Genomic DNA, 19,656 nt, shown 5'->3' with positions numbered 1-19,656 from the left:
TCTACCCTCAATTCCCTTAGAATGCAATCACCATAGTGGCAATGGTATTTTTGGTTCATGACCTAACATTATAGAGTTGAGTTCATTCAAGAGTGGAAGAGCTGATGCAGTTACGAACCGATACTTCTAGGGTATTTCTTTTTCTAATTTTGTTTTACCTCTTATTATGGTTATAGGGTCATATGAGGTAACCAATATATTCAAAAAAGTATAGAAAAAGGAAAAAGATAACCTAGGGAAAATCTAGAAGGGGATGTAGGTTCCTTCAATAGCACGTATTAGATCTATTTAAGCTTCTAACTAATCTTGACACTGTGTAGCCCTAGACAAATAGATTTAGCAAAAGATGGATGAATAATTATACTCAGGAACACGGGGTGATGGAAACCCAATTTTAGGGTTAGGATTCCTATGATGATTTCCCTAAAATTAAGGGTTTGCCCAGGAAGGAGATCAAATTGGGATCTAAGTGGGTAGCGTTTGGGTAAGACTTGGTTTTACAAAACTGAATGGGATGATTTTGACAGAATCAGTATGGGAGGTAACAAAGAGAGTTATGGTGCATCAAAGATTCCTAGGAAGCCTACAGTTGGGTATGGGGTGTTTTAGGGATGAATTTTGGGATGGCTGTGGGATTTGGGTAACAGAACATGTGAGGATTGTTAAGGAAATTTTAGGTTTTCAACAATCAAAATAGAAGTGAATTTGAGAATGGATATTGGGCGGTTTTTCTTGGATCTTTTCCTTTCTTTTTCTTCTTTCATTTCTTTCTTTCCTTTTCTTCTTCTCTTTCTTTCTTTTTCTTTTCTTCTCTGTTTTTCAGACTTGCCACAAGTCTGTAGAGAAGAGAGAGGAGGCCAAAAGGAATAGAAAGGGGGACGGAGGGTGCCCTAGGGTAGGGGAGTGGTTGGGGGAGGGACTGGAAAGGGTCGTAGGGGGTGGGGGAAGGGTTTTAGGGTGTTGTGGGGGGCTGGGAAGGTGCTGCCAGTGGTGCGGCAGCAGGGCAAGGGGGTTTCTAGGATGCGCTGGAAGGAGAAAGGGGTGGGGAGGGTTTCTTGGAAATTTCTGGTTTTTTTTTTTGAAGTTTCCTTTCTGGTTAGTTGCCTATACTAGTTGTAATCGATGGACTGCTCTATGAATAAAGGCATTGGCTATAGGAGGCACACACGATGAGTGTGGCCTCCTAGCCTCTTGGCCCTCTTCCCTAAACTTCTTCTTCTTCACGATGTTCTGGTTTTCTCTCTTCTATTCACTAATTTACAGGTTATCAGAGCAGCAGGTGCTCTAGATTACTGTCGATTCAAAGCTATTAGGGTTCATACACATTCCTGCACTTCCTGGTGATCCATCACTGCAAGTTGAGAGGGCTTTAGGTCACGATTGCAAGGGCAACAACAACTAATGCTGTACTTTTCTGTTATGAAAGACTCGATGCAGTAAAAGAAGCTCTTAACGCTTCATTTTGGTTGAAGAATGGCTGCACAATGGCGTTGAGGTAAGAACTCGTTATGGTAGCCCCTCTTGCCGCACCTCCCCCACCAGTGCTGTCTTCTTCTTCAGATCTAGTGGTAAGTCCTCCCCCCTTCTTTGTCAGATCTTTATGTTTTGATTGCCCTTCGAAAAGGCACTAGAAGTTGTGTTTAGTATTTGGTCTCTTAACTTTGTTTCTTATGCTAACGTACCCTCCACATTCTAGACTTCTTTATCTACTATTGAAAATTATCCTCTCCCTAGGTCTATTACATAGGCCTTGTCTAGTCCAGGATGGACATCTGCTATGATGAAAGAATTGTCCGCCTTAAATGACAATCATACTTGGGAATTGGTGCCTTTGCCTCCTAGGAAGAAAGTCATTAGGTGCTGGTGGGTGTTTGCTGTGAAAGTAACCTGACGGGAGTCTTGCTCATTTGAAAGCTGGATTCATTGCGAGGGTATGCCTAGGAGTACGTTGTGGATTACTTGGAGACCTTTTCTCTAGCTGCTAAGATGACATCGGTTAGGATTTGACCTCTTTGGCTACCATGTGTTAATGGCCTCTCTTTCAACATGATGTTGAGGATGCTTTCCTCAATGATGATTTCCACGAGGAGGCGTATTTGGAGTTACCTCCAACGTTTGTTGCTTAGGGGGAGGGTGGTTGGTGTGCCATCTTAAGAAGTCTTTGTATGGGTTGAAGCAATCGTCTCGGGCATGGTTTGGTTGGTTCACTTCCATAGTGTTAGTTGGACTGACTCATTGTGACAATGACCATTCAATATTTTACTGTTGCTCAAGCATAGGAAGTTTGTTTCTCATCGTTTATGTTGATGAAATTATTGTCACTGAAGATGATTCTATAGGGATTGATAAAGTGAAGTTATATCTACAATAACAATTGTAGACTAAGGACTTGGGAAGATTGACATATTTTTTTAGGTATAGATATTGCTCAATCCCAGAAGGGATTTTCTTGTCACAACTAGGTATGTGCTTGATTTGTTGACAGTGACTGGGTTGCTTGGCTTTAAGCCTCTAGATACTCCTTAGTCATATGGATCCTAATGTGAAGCTTATGTCAGAAGATGGAGATGTTCTTGATGATCCAGAAAGAAATCAAAGGCTGGTTGGAAAGTTGAATTTATCTTACCGTGGCTCGACTTGCTATTGCTTTCCAATCAGTATTGTGAGTCAATTTCTGTCCACCCCTAGGGCACCTCATTCGGATGCAGTTCTCAGATTATTGAGGTACCTTAAGAAGGCTCCTGGTCGTGGACTACTATACAAGGATAATGCGCCATAGAAGAGTTGAAGGGTTTTCTGATGTAGATTGGGTTGGATCACCGGTTGATAAGAGGTCAACCACAAGCTACTTTACTTTGATTGGTGGTAATCTTATATCTTGGAAGAGTAAGAAACAAACTATTGTGGCTAGGTCAAAGGCATAGTCTGAGTATAGAGCTATGGCACATGTCACTTGTGAATTGATATGGATCAAACACATATTGAGGGAGCTGGTTTTGGTGACGATTCCTTTATGGCAGTATGGTGTGATAATCAGGTTGCCATTCACATTGCTACTAATCGAATGCTTTATCAACGTATAGAACATATTGAAATTGACTGCCACTTTGTTCGTGAAAAGTTGCAACAAGGATTGATTTCTCTAATGCATGTTCACATAGGAGAACAATTGTCAGATTTACTACAAAGTCCTTAGGGGCTTCCAGGGTTGACTTTATTTGTAACAAGCTGGGCAAGTTTAATCTCTATGCTCTAGCTTGAGGGGGAGTGGTCGAAGGGTATTATTGGTAGATAAGCTGTAGGATCTGGGATAACTCTGATTTGAGGATCCTAGTCTCCTTTTTGGTTAGTTTCCTATGCTAGTTGTAATCGATGGGCTGCTCTATAAATAAAGACATTGTCTATAGGAGGCACACACGATGAGTGAGGCCTGCTTGCCTCTTCCCTAAACTTCTTCTTCTTCACACTGTTTTGGTTTCCTCTCTTCTACTCACTAATTTACAATAGCCTACTAAAAGAGGTGGATTTCCTTTATAGATTACGATCCCCTAACAAATAATCTCGACCATCCAAAAACATAAAGATCTAATGGAATCTCCTTGAAAATAGATTCCCCCTAAGACTCTAATATCAAAGGAACTCTTCTTGTAAATAAAGACGGGTAAGAGTCTATTTTTAAAGAAGACTCCCAGGGACTCAAGAACTCATCTTTGACTTAATCAAGAATTCAAACTAATCACAACTCTTTTAAAACTTTAAAAGAAAAAAATCCTGCAAATTGTAATCAGCAATTAATTAGGACTGAATTTGACCAAATTATCCCTCTAAGAGGGGTCAGCCAACCCTAGGTGTGCCTCTTTGGACTGGCCTTGGGGCCCACTCTAGGGTTTCGGCCAGGGGGTGAACTCTGGCTCACATCACTGGGTTCATCCTTATGTCAGGGGTTTACTTGCCTTTTCTAGGGATTGACTTGTATTGGTGATGATATTGCCTGATTTCCAGGAAACTCTGCTAGATTGCCCCAAGTTTCTAGTGTGGTATGGCATTTTCTTGTTCGTCTCAGAAGGGAATTGGCAATGATGCGTAGTGAATCAAGTGTTTCTAGTCTGAGCTCGTTGTCTAGCTAATTGCTCTTGCATGATACTACGTGGTGATAGCCAACTCTCAACCGTTTGTCCAAACCACTGAGATTGTAACATCTTGTAGATTTACCTCTTCTTCAGTACCAGTCTTTGATTTTGCAGAATGCATTCTCGTAGTGTCTTCTGTTGGATATGATTTGGAAATTTGTGTATTTATATACAGCAACCTTTCCCATCAATTCTGTGGAGATATTGTGAAGATGTTCTGAGTTGTCATGAGGGTCACAATGGTTGGAAGGGCCTGAGTGCCAAATCTTGCCCAAGTAGTATGTTAGTAGAATGAAATATCACTGGCGTGTTGAATGTTGGCACATATAAATGTTCATCCTTAGTTTACACTTGACAGTAATTGCATTATTAGTTACGAATTTAAACATTCTATTTGGGATGTCTGATAAAGACAGCTCGCCTTGTTAAACAGAAAACTACATGTAGGAAAAAACATGCTGAAGAAGCAGCTACCAGAGTGGGAATTTTTGAGCTTGTTGATTGTAAGGAGGTACTGAAAGGATCTTTAGTTTTGTCCAATTTGTTTGGTGTCTTCTCTCTCTGCAATCCTCATTGTGAGTTGTATTGTAAGAACATGTTAATTCTTACTAGTTATTTTTATATGGAACAAGAACTCTATTCAGGAGGCCAGCACTTCATTGAAACTCTGTCTTTCTCTCTCTCTCTCTCTCTCTCGTCCTCAATGATGCCTCTGACACCTTGTTTTAAGGGGAGGAGAGAGACTAGTGGCAGTGCGGATAGGCCTCATTTCCAAGCAAAAAACCTGTATTGTCAGTGGTTATGATTTGTGTATGTGTCATGTGCTCATGAAAGTTGTTCTTTCGGTCAGCCATCACTTTATTGCGCAATTGCCAACATTTCAGGCTTTGAGATCAATGTCAGTACTAACTGCTTGATTACTCAGAATTTCTTTGGGGTTGACTTCTATGCTGTGATATCTGACATTTTGAAGCCGTGTTTTTTTCTTCTGAATAACAAATCTAGCAACATAAGAGGACAATGAAGAAACACATCAACCCCAAACAGCCCACTAGAGATTAGACACTATGCTGCCTGATAGAAGTAGGGAGCTAGTTTACTGGCTCAAAGTTCAATGTAGATACCCTGCTCAATAAGTAAGAATCCCTCTGAGAAAACTGGTCCGTACTCCATTATTGAGTTGGTTCCTTTGGGGATTAGATTGATTAAATTTTTAAATGAGGAAGTGAGGTGGACCTTTCTAATATTTTTCTAGGCCCAAGAATTTGGAATTCAACTGTCCACTAACAGTGGCCTAATTCCCCTCCTAAACTTCAACAAGAGGAGAGCTGATGTAGAATCTAGGCAGAATCAAATCAGACACTGGACCAATTGGGCCAAGTCAAACTAGATCAGAAGGTCTTCTAGAAGGGCCAAGAAGAGGCAATAACATTGTTCGCGTGAACAGTGTTATCCCTTGTTATGCATTTGGTGGATGATAACACTAGGCCTTGTGGGGCACAAGGCTAGATCATGTGATGTCCTCCTTGAAGACTCAAGTGCTTATTTAATTACTATTTTCATGTAGTTCCTAGTGTTGAAAAGTTGGTTTCTATTTAGTATCCATGTTTGTGGTTGAATTATAAATCGTAGTAGTTTTTATTTCTCTTAATTTCTAATTTCAGAGTAGGAAGCTACTATTTTGTTATAGCCGAAAATGTTGGCTAAATAACTTAGCAAAGTGTGGTTTCTTATTTACTTCCAGGAGTTTCTAATTTTTCTTGAGCAAACCTTCGCTCTATAAATATGCAAGACTGTTCTTAGACCCCCCAGATTTTAATGAATTGCTCAATGAAGTTTGCTTCAAGTTTATTACTTGTCTTTTGGATGAGTGATACTATGGGGGCCTAAGACTTATGGTCTAGGGACTTTGCTGTTGACTGCTAAGTCCTCGGGCAGAAGGAGCCTTTCCTAAGAGGCTAAATCCATCTATCCTTCTTTCTTCTTTTGTACTTATAGACTAGGGAACCTTGCTGTCGATTGCTAAACTCTAGGGCTGATGGAGCCTTGCTAAGAGGTCTAATCCAGCTATCCTTCTCTTCTTTTCTTGTTCAAGATCTGCTGTTACTGTTCCTGAGTTTCTAACTGCTGCTGTTGAGAGACTTTCAAGCTGAGGTTATATCACCTTATGCTACTGCTCCTCCAATTGAACTAGGTTGTTGACTTTATGTAATTGGTTGAATCATCCTTTCTGCCATCTCCTCCACTTGAAATTCCTCTGCAAACCACAAAGTTACAAATTTCTGACCCTATTTCTGACTCTCTGATTTGTGGGTTAAATGGGGCTAAGCTGAACCTAGCTCTATCTTTACATTACTTCAGTGTGGCAAAAACTGGGTATTGTTTTTACAGAAGTGAAGATTCATGTGCATAAGCACTTCACTAGTTTTGAGGAGAAAGACAAGTCGCAATCATGATACTCTGAAGATTGTATGGCCTGGTTCAAAAAATAATCTCACCTTACACTTCCAACTTAAGAGTCATTTTGTCTCTGCATGTTTTTTTAACTTGAGATTTGCTCCCCCTGCCAGTTTTCTTCGGTGCTTTTGTGCCACCAAATTATTGAATCTTGTTTCAGAAGGCCATTTTACCTAGATTGGAATTCCGCTATATTGCCTCTCAATATTTCTCAAAAGCAAGGTTGTAAAAGCGACCAAGGCGATGGAGGGCTTCCAAGGTGACAAAGCGCCAACAAGGCGATGACTAAGCAGTCTGTTGTTAATTTTTAGGTAGTCAAGGTATTCTAGTGTTAACTCAGGACGTACAGGTTCTAATCCACAATCATTAACTAAAAGAAAAGCAGATGTAGTGAACTGGAAGTTTTCAGGGACAGCCATGAATTAGGAAAATATGAAAGGATAACCTAAAAAATGTTAAATTGGGAGGACCCCAAAGCGTACCATCAAGAACAATGGGAATCGAAAAACTCAGCAGTTGTAGACTTAACAGTTGGTTGAGATGAAAGTACAAGATCAACTCATTGATATTTTTGAAGTCCAAGAAAGACTAACAGATAGAATATCTTCGAACACTTTCTAAACCAGGGGGTTTAGATGCAAAGATATGAACAGAATTACAGAAACATAAACACACGGAAATATATTGTTCTCTGCCACCAAATCATTGAAAATATGTCTCTACATACTTGGGAAAAAGTACTCGGGAAAATGAACAAGTAAAGTAACTGACATTACTGACCAGTTCTGTAAGAAGAAGTGAGAACTGAAAAGAAGAAGAAGCTCGGCCGCTGGAGGTGGTCGCCAGGCCAGTCAGAGATTGAGAGTTAGAAAAAGGAGAAAAGAAAAGAAAAGAAAAGAAGAAGAAGCATCGCAACTCACCAGCGAAGAAGAATGATCGCCGAAGAAGAAGAATGATGCCAGAGACTGAAGCAACTTGCCGGCGATGAGGGAAATCGATAGAAGAAATTCCGTGGATGAAGACTTGACTCCTTCGGTCTTCGGTTGAATGTAGAGAAGAAAACGAAGGACGGAAACGATTTTAGGTTTCTTCAAATTATTTCGTTATCTTTTTGAGTCTTTGACCAATTGAATCATACAGATTGGAATAAAATCTATTGATGGACAGAAGCCTTTCAATTGGAATCGTTTTATTAAAAAAAAGGAACAATAAAGCGGTCGCCTTGGTGCCCAAGGTGTCCAAGGCGCCCACCTCTATTAGAGACCAGCGTTGCTTAAGCGATGCCTTGACAACTATGCTCAAAATACCGTCTTGTTTTGGCTCAACTGAAATATTTCAAAAGGAATTTTGTTGAGATTTTGAGCTCTCCCAAGTCCACCTCAAGAGTTACAAAAGAATTCCTTAACTATCTGCCTATTCAGTGAATTGCAAGTGGTGGTGATTTCTCTCCTATCCTATACTTAGTTCCATCACTAATTACCTCCTTTCACTGATTCCTCGCTAGGCAGGGAAGATTAGGCTGAGCCGCTGAGGGAAGGAGGGCAGAAGCAGAAGAGAAGCAATGAGTGGAGAAGGAATCCTTTTGTTCCAACCAATGAAGTAATAAATGCAGCAACAACAACAACGACAAGAAGCCTTATTCCAAGTTTCCAACTAAATGGGGTAAAGTACATGGATCCTTGCCTTCCAATCAGCTCTATTTGAGGCCACACTAGATACAAGGCCTAAGCTATGCATATCCTTTCTCAACACTTCTCAAGGTTATCTTAGGACTGCTCTAGCTCTACTATTTCCTTAGTTTTAGATTAATAACTTCTCCACACAGGGGATTTGAAAGGCCTAGCTGAATGTGGCTGTGCCACCTCAATCGACTTTCTCGTAGCTTGTCATTTCTCCTACTCCCAATCCAGCTCTAATATGATCATTCCTTATCTTATCCCTTGTAGTTTTGCCACTCATCCATCTTAACATCCTCAGTTATGCTACGCTGATTTTATTTACATGATGTTTCTCAACAGCCCAACACTCTGCACTCTATATTATAGCTGGGCATACGATGGTCCTGTAGTGTGTTCTTTGAGCATTAAAGGAATACTTCGATCACACAAGTCCTCGGACTCCGCTTCATCCACCCTATAAATGATTAATGAAATGTAGCAGAGCTAGAAGGAGGTAAAGGACAGGAAAAATAGGAGTGCAAGAATCAGCTGAAGCTTCTGTTCTTGGTATATTGACTGCCTTTGAAGATCCTGACACAATATGGATGGGTGGACTCAGTTTTTTGAGTTCTGCAGTCATTTGTCATTATCATGCTTCACAAAGAGGTATGTGTTCTTGAGACTGAGTACAATTTGCCTGACCAAACATTCATCTTGTGTACCTTTTCTCTTTTTTGGCATCATAAAGGGGCCTTGGTCTTACCTTAACATGCTTTTATTCTTTATATTAGCGTGGGTGCTGAGTTGGTTGTTTATTTTTGTGGGCTACAATGATGTCGGAAAAAAGTGAGATTTCCCCCTTTCCCGTGGGGAGGGTGGTTGGTGCTGTTGGCTCTTGTTGGCATATGATTCTGATGTTGAAGTCATCGCGTATTGGGATGGTGATATTTTGGCTGTGTACATCTTTTTTCTTTGGTTCTTGTCTTTAGTGATTTTGTTTAGATTATACCATCATTGGCATAATGTAATTCTTTTTTGTTGCCATTTAAGAATTAAAATATCCTCAAGTGAGAATCCACGTGACATTTTAACCTGAAATTTTTGTATAGAAACCTTTAGGTCTTAACTTCCACACGGATCTTTGGCCAAGAAGGGGGAAAAAACACCTTTTTTACGGATCTTTTGTTTGGCATTGTTTGTCATGCACTCTTTGGACCTTACACTCTGGGAGAGTCTTTTTCATTCTTTGGTTAATTTTTTCCCTGTCTTACTTGATTTATTGACATTTCTTTTCACTTTTACAGTTTGATAAATTGTCGCTAGTATGGGGAAAGCCACGACAGCCTCCATTAGGGTCTGAAGAGGTATGCCTTATTTTTACACCTTATTCGTTCGTCAGATTGTTAATTTGGGTATCGATACTTACTTTAGCTAGTCCTTCATTTTCTTGCCAAAAGTAACTGTCCTACCGAACATGATGAGTTCATTGAGTTGATATTCAATTGGCACTTGATGCTTGAATAATCATAACAAAAATACTTGTGATAAATTATTTAATCTACTTCTATTTTAATCCTTTTGGCTTTCTGGTTAGGCATACTTCTGTTCTAGTTCTAGTTTTTCCATATCTATCTATTAGGAAGGCTATCATGTTGCTTTAGTCATATGGAGACTAGTTCATTGCTATAACAAATGCAAATCTGTAAATTCAGATCTGTTCTGGTGGATAAACGCATATACTGTCTCAGTTTTGTGAAGATAATGTTGTGGTAAATGCTTATTGAAAGATCTTTAAGGAGACCTGAAAACTTTATCAGTGGGAGGCATGGAATCTTAAAAAATATACTCTATATTTTCTGTCAAGTTAGCAGACTAGGTTAGTGGAAATATTTAAATTTCTGTATTTAAAAATTAACCTTTAATGTTCGTAGGTGACATATTTCTATACTTCCTTTTTGTTATTTTGGTTTTATGAATTCATGCCAGTAAGATCGCTTGAGGTGGTTTGACATCCTCTAAATTTTTTTTTTTTTGAATGTCATGATCTGAGCAATCAATATAATTAATTTCTTCCTGAATCACCTTTGCAGTGGGGCACATTCTTTGATTTTGAAGGGCGAATAACAGATCCAAAGGCTCTGAAAAAGAGAATATTTTATGGAGGCGTAGAGCATGGTCTGCGAGTTGAGGTTTCTGTTTATTAATTAGTTTATCTTATTTCAGATTCGAGTTAATATTTTGTATTTCAGAAGGTGTGGAATGAAGGTTTTTCCTTTTATTTGTTTGGAACTCAAAACTCTTCATTTTGGTTGCAGGCCTGGAAATTTTTGTTGGGTTACTATGCATATGATTCAACGTGTGCTGAAAGGGAATATCTCACCTCAATTAAAAAGTCAGAGTATGAGACCATAAAGCACCAGTGGCAGGTTCATTCATCAATCACCATGGACTCATTCTGATTTGCTTCACTAATAAGCCAAATTTTCAATACCAAACATTAAATGATCTTGTGCAATCTTCACCTAGGAGGTCCTTTCTCTTCTAACAAGCCCCACAAAATGATTCTTCTTATTTATTTCATTCACTTTCCTTGATTTGATCGGAATTTTAGAGTGATGGCTCACAATTTAGTTTTTCTAGTTACCAAAATTTAGCTTTTGTAGTCACTAAGTTTTCTTTTACTCTTTGGATAATTGAATGCTTGTTGATTTGTTTGTGATGTACATGAATGTTGGAGGTATTCTTTATTCCTTATGCCACTACATTCTCTTTGTGGTATAGCCCTTTGGGATGTCTGTTGGCTGTTTTTCAGGATATCTTTTGAAAGATCATGAATCCTCACTCCAAAAGGTGTAACAATAAATGAAATTGATCGTCATTGCAGCACAGATCACATATGATAAGAACAATATCTTTTAAACATTTTGACCATGGTTCATATTTATATGACATTGCATGCATTTGAGAAGAAACACTGTATGGAATGAACAAGCAGTCTATGTCCCTGGAAAGTGCCCCTCATTTATCAATAATTTCTAATCTTAAATGCCAAGGTTTTTTTTTTGGGTGAATATGTCTAAGGTTACTTTGGCATGCTACCTTTCTAAGCAATGAGATGGGTCTGTTGGGCATGACGTGCTTGTGCCTCTCCCTGTTCATCAATAATAGATAGCAGCTAATCTAGTTGATCCCGTATAGGCGGAGGTGAGGACGGAAGAAGCGGGGGCGAAGCCAAAAAGACTTTCTCCTCCTTTCAAAGTCCAAGTTTCCCCTGGGGCCCTTTTTTTCTTTCTTTCTTCTTCTTTTTTTAAAGTTCTAATTCTCCACAAGGATTAGAGACCTACCTTGCAGTGTTGTGAGGTACACTCTCACCTGCACCCCTCTCTATCTCTTGTCTCAATGCTGCATAATATATTCTGCATTGGAATTTGGACATACCAAATCTAATTTTAGTATATAATAATATATTATGTCACGTCTGCTATCTCAATGCAGCATAGTATATACTGTCTTAGACATACCAAATCCTATTTTATTATATAATATGTTATGTTTGTTAGTAAATGATGATTATTTGAAGTCCATAACCTAGTTACCTCTCCATAGGCTTGGACTTACCATTATTTTTGAGGTGCTTGATATTGTGGAGTTGTGTGCTAAGTTAGGGCTTTAATGTTACTAAGTGGTTATAGATGCTTGGAGGAGGGACCATTGTTATCAAACCTTTTGCCAAGGCACACCCTGGGGCCTAGGCAGTTTTTTGGTCTCTAGGCGATGCAATGCTTTGTTGAAATGCAAAGAGAATGATTGCTTTATCACCTGGGAGACACCACCTTGTTGCCTTGTGCACCATATTGCTGTTTAGGTGCTAAAACGGTTGTTTTTTTTTTATTGCTATCACCTGGGAGACACCACCTTGTTGCCTTGTGCACCATATTGCCGCTTAGGTGCTAAAACTTTTTTTTTTGGGGGGGGGGAGGGATTTTTTAAACCATCAAATTATATTTTACAAAACCATAATACAAATATAATAATTATTTATTTTGGTTTCCGGAATCATTTAGATGAAGATTTATTTGGAATTATGCGATCGATTAATTTATTGGTTTGGTCAAAAAAGCAGATAATAAATGTGGACAACATAAAATTCAGATTTGAATTCGAGAATTATTTGTGTACTTCAAAAAAGCCTGGTAAAAAAAAACCAAATGTCTAAGTTGAGCAACAATTGTATATATCGTACACCACATTATGCATATTTTTTTTTCCGTACAATAAAAAAATATTTCCCCCTTAATGAATAAGGTAAGCTCCTTTTTAAATTTTGTAATATGAAGGTTTTTCAATGTTCTTGAATCCTTTTTTTACTACTATTGTTGTCATATTTATAATTTTATATAGATCATAATCATATGTTATAATGTTATTAAATCATGTTGCTGATTGCTATTGTATGTTTTTTTTTGGATGAATAAATAATATATTAAAGCAACAAGCAGAACAACAGGAGAAATACAAAACGGGAAGGGGAAAAGAGAGGGGGGGGGAAAAGCAAGGAGCTCAAGAAGAGGGGGAGAGAGTACAACTGAGACCCCAGAAACTAACAATTAACCTATTTCTGGGGTTGTCAGCAACAGGGGGATGGGGAAGGGAGAGCAATCTAGAAGAAACATCAAAGAAGATGGCTTTCCAAATCAAATCTAAGGAGCGAGATTTGGGAGTCCATCTACGCAGGTTGCGCTCCCACCAAATGTGATGGATGGCGGCACTGAAGACGAACTTGCCAAGGAGATCGCAAATTGAGTTACCGGCAAAATTCCTAGAAATCCAAGACCAATCACGAAAAAACCCGTATGAGCGTCTCGAGCGGGGCCAAATAGATGCTAGGACTCTATCCCAAAGGGGGCGGGAGAAGGGGCAGGAGAAGAAAAGGTGGTCAATGTCCTCAGAACCACTCCAACAAAGGGTACAACTCGGGTTGGCGGGGATGTGGCGGCTAATGAGGAAAGATTGGGTAGGGAGGGCAAGGTTAAAAGCTCTCCAAAGGGTGAGAGAATGGCGGGGAATGTGACCTTTGAACCAAACCAAATGGGACCAGGGGACAGGGGGGGTGGGGACCACGGAGGAGGTTCCATGCAGAGGAAGTGGTGAAGGATTTGGACGGCGAGGGGGACCAAATGGTAGTATCACAGGGAAGGTTCAAGATAGGGGGAAGAGAGTTTCAGACATGTGCGAGATTGGGGTGAGGGAGAGGGGACCAGGCCCCCAGAGAAATGAAGGAGTCAAGGGAGGCAGTCTTAGGGATGCGGGTCTCATAGACTGAGCGGGGGTCAAGGAGAGTGAAGAGAATGCCCAACGGATGCCAAGGGTCAAGCCAGAAAAGGGTGGAGGAGCCAGTCGAAACTTGGACAGAAATGGCAGAGAGAGCACGGGGCCGGAGTAGAAGTAACTTCCTCCAAATCCAAGAAGGGTTAGAGGGACAAGAAGTGGTCCAAATGGAGTCTTGTTTGAGAATTTAGGAATAGACCCAAGAAACCCAAATGGAGTCATGCTTGGTAGCAATCTTCCATATGAGTTTGAGGAGGTAGGCCATGTTAACATCGAAGATGCGACGGATTCCAAGGCCGCCCTCCGCTTTGGGACGACAGATCGCAGCCCAAGAGATGGGATGAAGAAATCGGGAGACTTCTTGGCCTTTCCAGAGAAAAGCACAAAAGAGGGACTCCATGGACTGGATAATGGATTTGGGGAAGGAGAAGATACCACTCCAATAAAGATAAGAAGATTGGAGGACAGATTGAATGAGCACCACTCTCCCAGCAAAGGATAAAAGCTTACCTTTCCAGAGTTGGAGCTTTTTCCTGATATGATCAAGCATGGGGGAGCAATGATGGCGGGTGAGCCTGCCGGGGATGAGAGGGAGACCAAGGTAGGTCACTGGGAAAGAGCCAGGACTGAAACCTGAGAGCTGCAGAAGAGAGGCTCTGGTAGGATCCGAGACTCCGGAGAGAAAAAGAGAGGATTTGCTGAGGTTGACACGGAGCCCAGAAAGAGATTCAAAGAAGGATAGGGAGGAAAGAATGGTGGAAATGGATTGATGATCAGCTTTTGAAAAGATCATGAGATCGTCCGCAAAGGCGAGGTGGGTAAGGTTAGTGGATCTACATTTGGGAATGGGAGAGATTAGGAGCTGATCCGTGTTAGATTGGAGGATACGGGAGAGGACCTCAAGAGCCAGGGTAAACAGGTAAGGAGAAAGAGGACATCCTTAGCGGATTCCCACCCTAGAGGGGAAGAAGCCGGCAGGGGAGCCATTTATGATGATGGAGAAGCAGGGGGTGGAGATACACAACTCAATCCAGTGGACAAAAGCCGGAGGAAATCCCATAGCAGAGAGGACCTCACTAATGAAATCCCATCGGATAGAATCGAAGGCTTTGTGAAGGTCCACTTTTAGAAGAGCAGCCGGGGAGTGAGAAGATCTTTCAAAACCCCGAACTATCTCCGCGCAAAGGAGAATATTGTCCGAGATGCTTCGGCCCGAAATGAAAGCAGATTGGTTAGGGCTAACAAGATAGGGAATAACCTTCTTGATACGATTGGCAAGGATTTTGGAAATGAATTTGTAGATAACATTATAGAGGGAAATAGGGCGGAAATCAGAAAGAGAAGTGGCTCCAGGCTTCTTGGGAATGAGGCAGAGGAAAGTTTGGTTAATGGAGGAGATCTGATTGCTATTGTATGTTTGTATTATGATAAGATGAACTTATGTTTGTTCTTTTTTATGATAGTCTTGCAGAATTATGATTCTTTAATATTTCTTTAGGTTATATTAAAATTAAATAAGTTTTTCTATGCAATCTGTGTTGCATAAAATAGTTTTATTAAAAAAAAGTGTATATAAAAGGCCTTGGTCTACAAGGTGCCGCGTTGGTGGCCACCTTATTGCTATGGTGCTTAAGCAGTGTTCCAACTACCTTGGTCACCTTGCTGCCTTGATAACTTTTGGAGGATAAGAGAGTGCTAAAGATAATAGAAATCCACTTTCTTTATTGATGGAGGGAAAGAATATTGGTGCAACCCTCTTAATGAAGATAATAAAGAAAAGTAGATTCTGCCAACGCAGAGCTGTTCTAGTGGTTGAAACCTACACCTCTTAGTGAAGAGGTCATGGGTTCGACTCTCGCTGAAGCATATTAATATCCCCATCCCCCGGCTTAATAAAGCCCCTTTGTACCAAAAAAAGAAAAAAAAGAAAAAAAGAAAAGAAAGGTAGATTCTATCTACTAGACTAATGGACCCCTCTCTGTTCCTGGACTCTCTTGGGACGCCAGTGCTAAGAGATTGCATAACTTAGACCAGTTCACAACTCACAAGTGATTACCAGTCCACAAGAGAATCAGAAACTTCAGGTTCTACGGCAGTAAACTTTGATCAGTTTCCAGAGTTGCAGGAAATTTAAAACAATAAACTAGCAACCAAACAAAGGGATGGAGCTGATTGTAAGGAAAGGATCCATGTAGTTGATCCCATGTAGTTGGGACAAGGCTCTAACCAGTGGCATATTCCACTCTCTCAGACAGCGAAGCGTAAAGCTATATTCATTTTTTTCTCATCTGATTAGTTTAATACATGTACAAGGCCGTAGCCCCATACATACTTGTATATAAGACAAATAACAAACTCCAACAGTTAAAAAGATGGCCTAACTTGATCCTTAACTGATCCTTAACTGATATGGTAACAATAATTGTTTAGGAATTTAAAATTGAAATGGACTCAAGACCGGACTCTTAACTAAAATAATGAAGGAAATCCTGTCCTCTATTTTCTAACACAGTGCATTAAGGTGGTCTATAACAAGGAAAACCTGTGGGAGCGTTTTTAGAAGGTGCTAGGGCTGGGGTGGAGGTCGAGTGCTAGAGGGAGCATTTTTGGGGGAGAGAGATGTGATTCTAGAAGTGTAGGGAATTCTATGCAGGAAATCTGGAGATCTGAAAATTTAGGGTTTTAGGGAAGAAATGGAAGGGCCACAGGGGAACTATTCAGGCAAGAAGAAGGAACATTCAAACCCCACTGTTGTAGAAGGTCAGCTGTAGGAAGGTGACCTGATAATATTTTGCAAAGAAAAACCTTTACTTTGGGAGCAAAAGGAATATGTCATAATTTGAGTCAATTAGAGTCCACTGGTTTTAGCTTCTTTTTTATGGCAAGTCAGTAAGCCGATGCAACTGTAGATTTACCTTCTGCTTTGTGAAGCCAAATAAATTTGTCAGCCGTAGTCTGGCACCAAATTAGCCAACTTTCCTTTGAAATGAACTTAAGGTTGATAAATATATATGTGCTGCACCTTTGTTTAGCACGTTTATGTGGTTATGGGCCTACTCTATGGGCCCATAAGTTTAGTGTTTAGTTCGAGTACAAGAATAAATTTTTTTAATTGGTTAATTATGTAAATTTTGCCCAACTAAAGTTATGAGGGCAGAATAGTCTTTTTATATTTTATTTTAGTTTTAATCAATGTTTGAGACAGTCTAGAATATAGTTATCAAGGCGTTGCCTAGGTGTCTAGACGGTCCTCAAGGGTGTGAGACAATCTTTGCATTATTTGATGTGCATAAATCACTCACCTTAACCCTCCAGGCATTGCCTAGGATTCCTTGAGGGTCAAGGCGACCGCCTCATTCAGTTTAGTTTTTCCCCCCTTCAAAGCAGATGCTAAATCAAATGCTATTAATTTAGATGCATATCTACCTACATTAATTGGATGATGTATCAAAACTAAACTGTATATTAGATACATTGGATCACTTAACACCCCCCCCCCCCCCCCCCCAAGAAAAAAAAAAAAAGACAATTTATCTTCTTCCTCACTTCGCATGTGATACAAAAGACACTTAAAATCCCTAACCTAAAAAGCCTTCTCAACACTCACTTTCTTCCGTTGCCTGACTCCCCTCTCTTCTCTGGCAGAAAGTATAGCTCCGGTGACTGTTTGGTTACTTGCAAATTTCTATTCCGGCAGGTTCTTGATTATGTATTGAATAACAAATAATTGTATATTACTCTAGTAAATTATGAATTACCGATCTTATAAAAATATTTCTGTACTAGTTAAATACTTGTTGTTTATATGGGACCTAGTTATATGTAGTTTTCTGGTATGTTGGATGCCTTAAGGTAGCCTAATGCTTAGTGTGTGTGTTTTTTTTAAATATATTTGTATAAGATATGATATATTTATGATGAACAAGGTGTATGGGATGTAGACTAAAAATGTCATTTTAAATGCCTTGCCTGCCTTGGCGGGGGCTTGTCGCCTCACCACCTCAACTGGCCTAAATCGCCTCGCATCACCTTGATGCCGTGACAACTGTTGTCTAGGATATGGTAAGGAGTCCTTTTAAATTTAGTTATAAGAATCCTATTTAAATTTGGATGAATATGTTGAGTACACTGTACAAGTAGGAGAGTGGGTTTCTAAGTCCTAATTTCACTAGGACTTCTTATGTAAGGCTTTAAATAAAGCCTTTGGCATGTGATAGAGGGCATAATTCATAATACAATTAATAAAGAGCATGTTGCTACCTAAGAACAAGGTGTTAGTAGGGCTTCTCATCAGTGGTAAGGGATCTCAATGTGATTGAGTAAAAAACCTATGATTTCTATTTGAAGGATTCTCATTCAGCAGTGCTTGTACCCTGCCTCCACTTCTTTCCATCTCCATCACACATTACAAGGCTTGTGTTACAGCCTTATGGGTAAGTAACAAGTCAGTTCAAATTTCATTCCCTCCACATATCATATTTCTTTTTTTATTTTCTTGAATTTTTGGACTTTCTGGAGACCCAAAATTCAAGATCAGATCTATGCCAATCATGGTTGTCCTGCATAGATGCCTAGGCCTATTTTTGGGTCAAGGCGACACCTTATCGGCTTGCTTGGTGTCACCTTGGTTGTTGCCCTCTATCACCTAGCCTTGCCTTGACATTTGACAACCATGATGCCAATCCAACCATTAGATTTGTCTCAAACTTTAAGGATCTGCCCCCCAATACTAGTGACCTTAGATCCTAGTTTGATCCCATTCTGATTGCCTGATTTCAAGATATAACTATTTTCTTGATTTTTTTGTACTTCTAGAACACCCCCCCCCCCCCCAAAAAAAAAAAAAAAAAAAAAAACAAGAACACCATTATATCTTCTAATTTAGCCATCCAGAACCCATTAAACCTGGGGATTATATCCTTATATTGTTACCTACATTCCCTCCACGTTTCAACCCATTTTGACACCTATAGACTCTAGTTTTCCATCTTAAGTAATTTATTCCATATCTTCCATGGGATGGCCCATGGATCCTTAAGGTCCTAAATATTATTTGAGAGCGCATGAACATTAACCACAAAACCCTAACTTAACCCTTTTCCCCAAGATATCATTGCATTGCAGCCCATATCACAGGGAACCCTCATATCCCATAAGCAATATTTCAAGAAACCTTTTCTTGGTCCCCATATGAGTTAGTTCTCTTAAAAAAAATCATAGAAGAACTAGCCCTCATTCACTTGAGGCTACATCAGGGGAATAGGAATGGCTGCTGATCAACCTTCCAAGGCCGCCAGTAGAAAAATATGTTTTTTTTACCTTCAAGGATCCATCTATAATATATACATTCCTGGAAAAAATTGTGCTTGTTGTATGTTGTATTCTTATGGAAACTGCTCTCAACTTTTTCCACGTAATTATACTAATGTGAATCTTTTGTGTTTTCCTTCTTTAGAGTATCTCTCCTGCTCAGGCGAAAAGGTTTTCGAAGTTCAGGGAGAGAAAGGGTCTCATTGAGAAGGACGTGGTAATGTTAACCATCATCTTTTGTTGTCCTACTTTTCTGGATAGCAAATTAACCATCAATTTTTGAACTTGTGCATCACATAATACGATTCAAGAGCATAAAGTGGTGTTGGCCAAAAAAAAAAGTGCATAAAGTGGGTTGAAATACAAATGGGAGATTTTTAACATGTTTCCTTTTTTCCTTTTCAAGGTAAGAACAGATAGATCTGAGTCCTTCTATGATGGCGATGACAACCCCAACGTGATGCTTCTCCGGGACATACTGTTGACTTACTCATTTTACAACTTCGATCTTGGTTACTGCCAGGTGGGTACAGAATAGCTAACTTTGTGAAAGGTTGATTTGACATTACTGGTATGTGCCCTTTCTACAGACAGCTTGGTGTGTATATATATATATATATATTTTCTTTTGGGGGGGGGGGGGGTAACATTGGTGGTAAATTAACATGGGGGGGGGGGGAAGCTTAGTTTCTCTCTTATAGTTTCCAAGTGTCACTAATCTTCTAATCCAGGGAAATGCTTAGTTTCTTACAGTTTCAGAATGTCACTAATCT

General features: G+C 39.8%; 1 protein-coding gene across 3 annotated transcripts in view; it reads left to right on the top strand.

The window, feature by feature from the left end:
* Window positions 1–19,656, top strand: part of LOC149025210 (RabGAP/TBC domain-containing protein) — a 54,886-nt gene that overhangs the window by 18,930 nt on the left and 16,300 nt on the right. For 2 of the 3 annotated variants that reach the window (XM_089145434.1, XM_089145432.1), the window contains 6 exons: window positions 4,564–4,641; window positions 9,550–9,609; window positions 10,336–10,434; window positions 10,561–10,671; window positions 19,029–19,100; window positions 19,290–19,406. In XM_089145434.1, coding sequence (XP_089001560.1) covers window positions 4,564–4,641; window positions 9,550–9,609; window positions 10,336–10,434; window positions 10,561–10,671; window positions 19,029–19,100; window positions 19,290–19,406 — 537 coding nt within the window. The remainder of the gene's footprint in view (window positions 1–4,563; window positions 4,642–9,549; window positions 9,610–10,335; window positions 10,435–10,560; window positions 10,672–19,028; window positions 19,101–19,289; window positions 19,407–19,656) is intronic. The other variant, XM_089145433.1, reaches the window with a different exon arrangement.

This window comes from Hakea prostrata, chromosome 2 (assembly GCF_041222555.1).
Source record: "Hakea prostrata isolate BN-2017 chromosome 2, UWA_Hpros_2, whole genome shotgun sequence".
Classification (NCBI taxonomy): Eukaryota; Viridiplantae; Streptophyta; class Magnoliopsida; order Proteales; family Proteaceae; genus Hakea; species Hakea prostrata.
The sequence above is the reverse complement of the archived record's forward strand: the minus strand, read 5'-3'. Positions and strand labels throughout refer to the sequence as shown.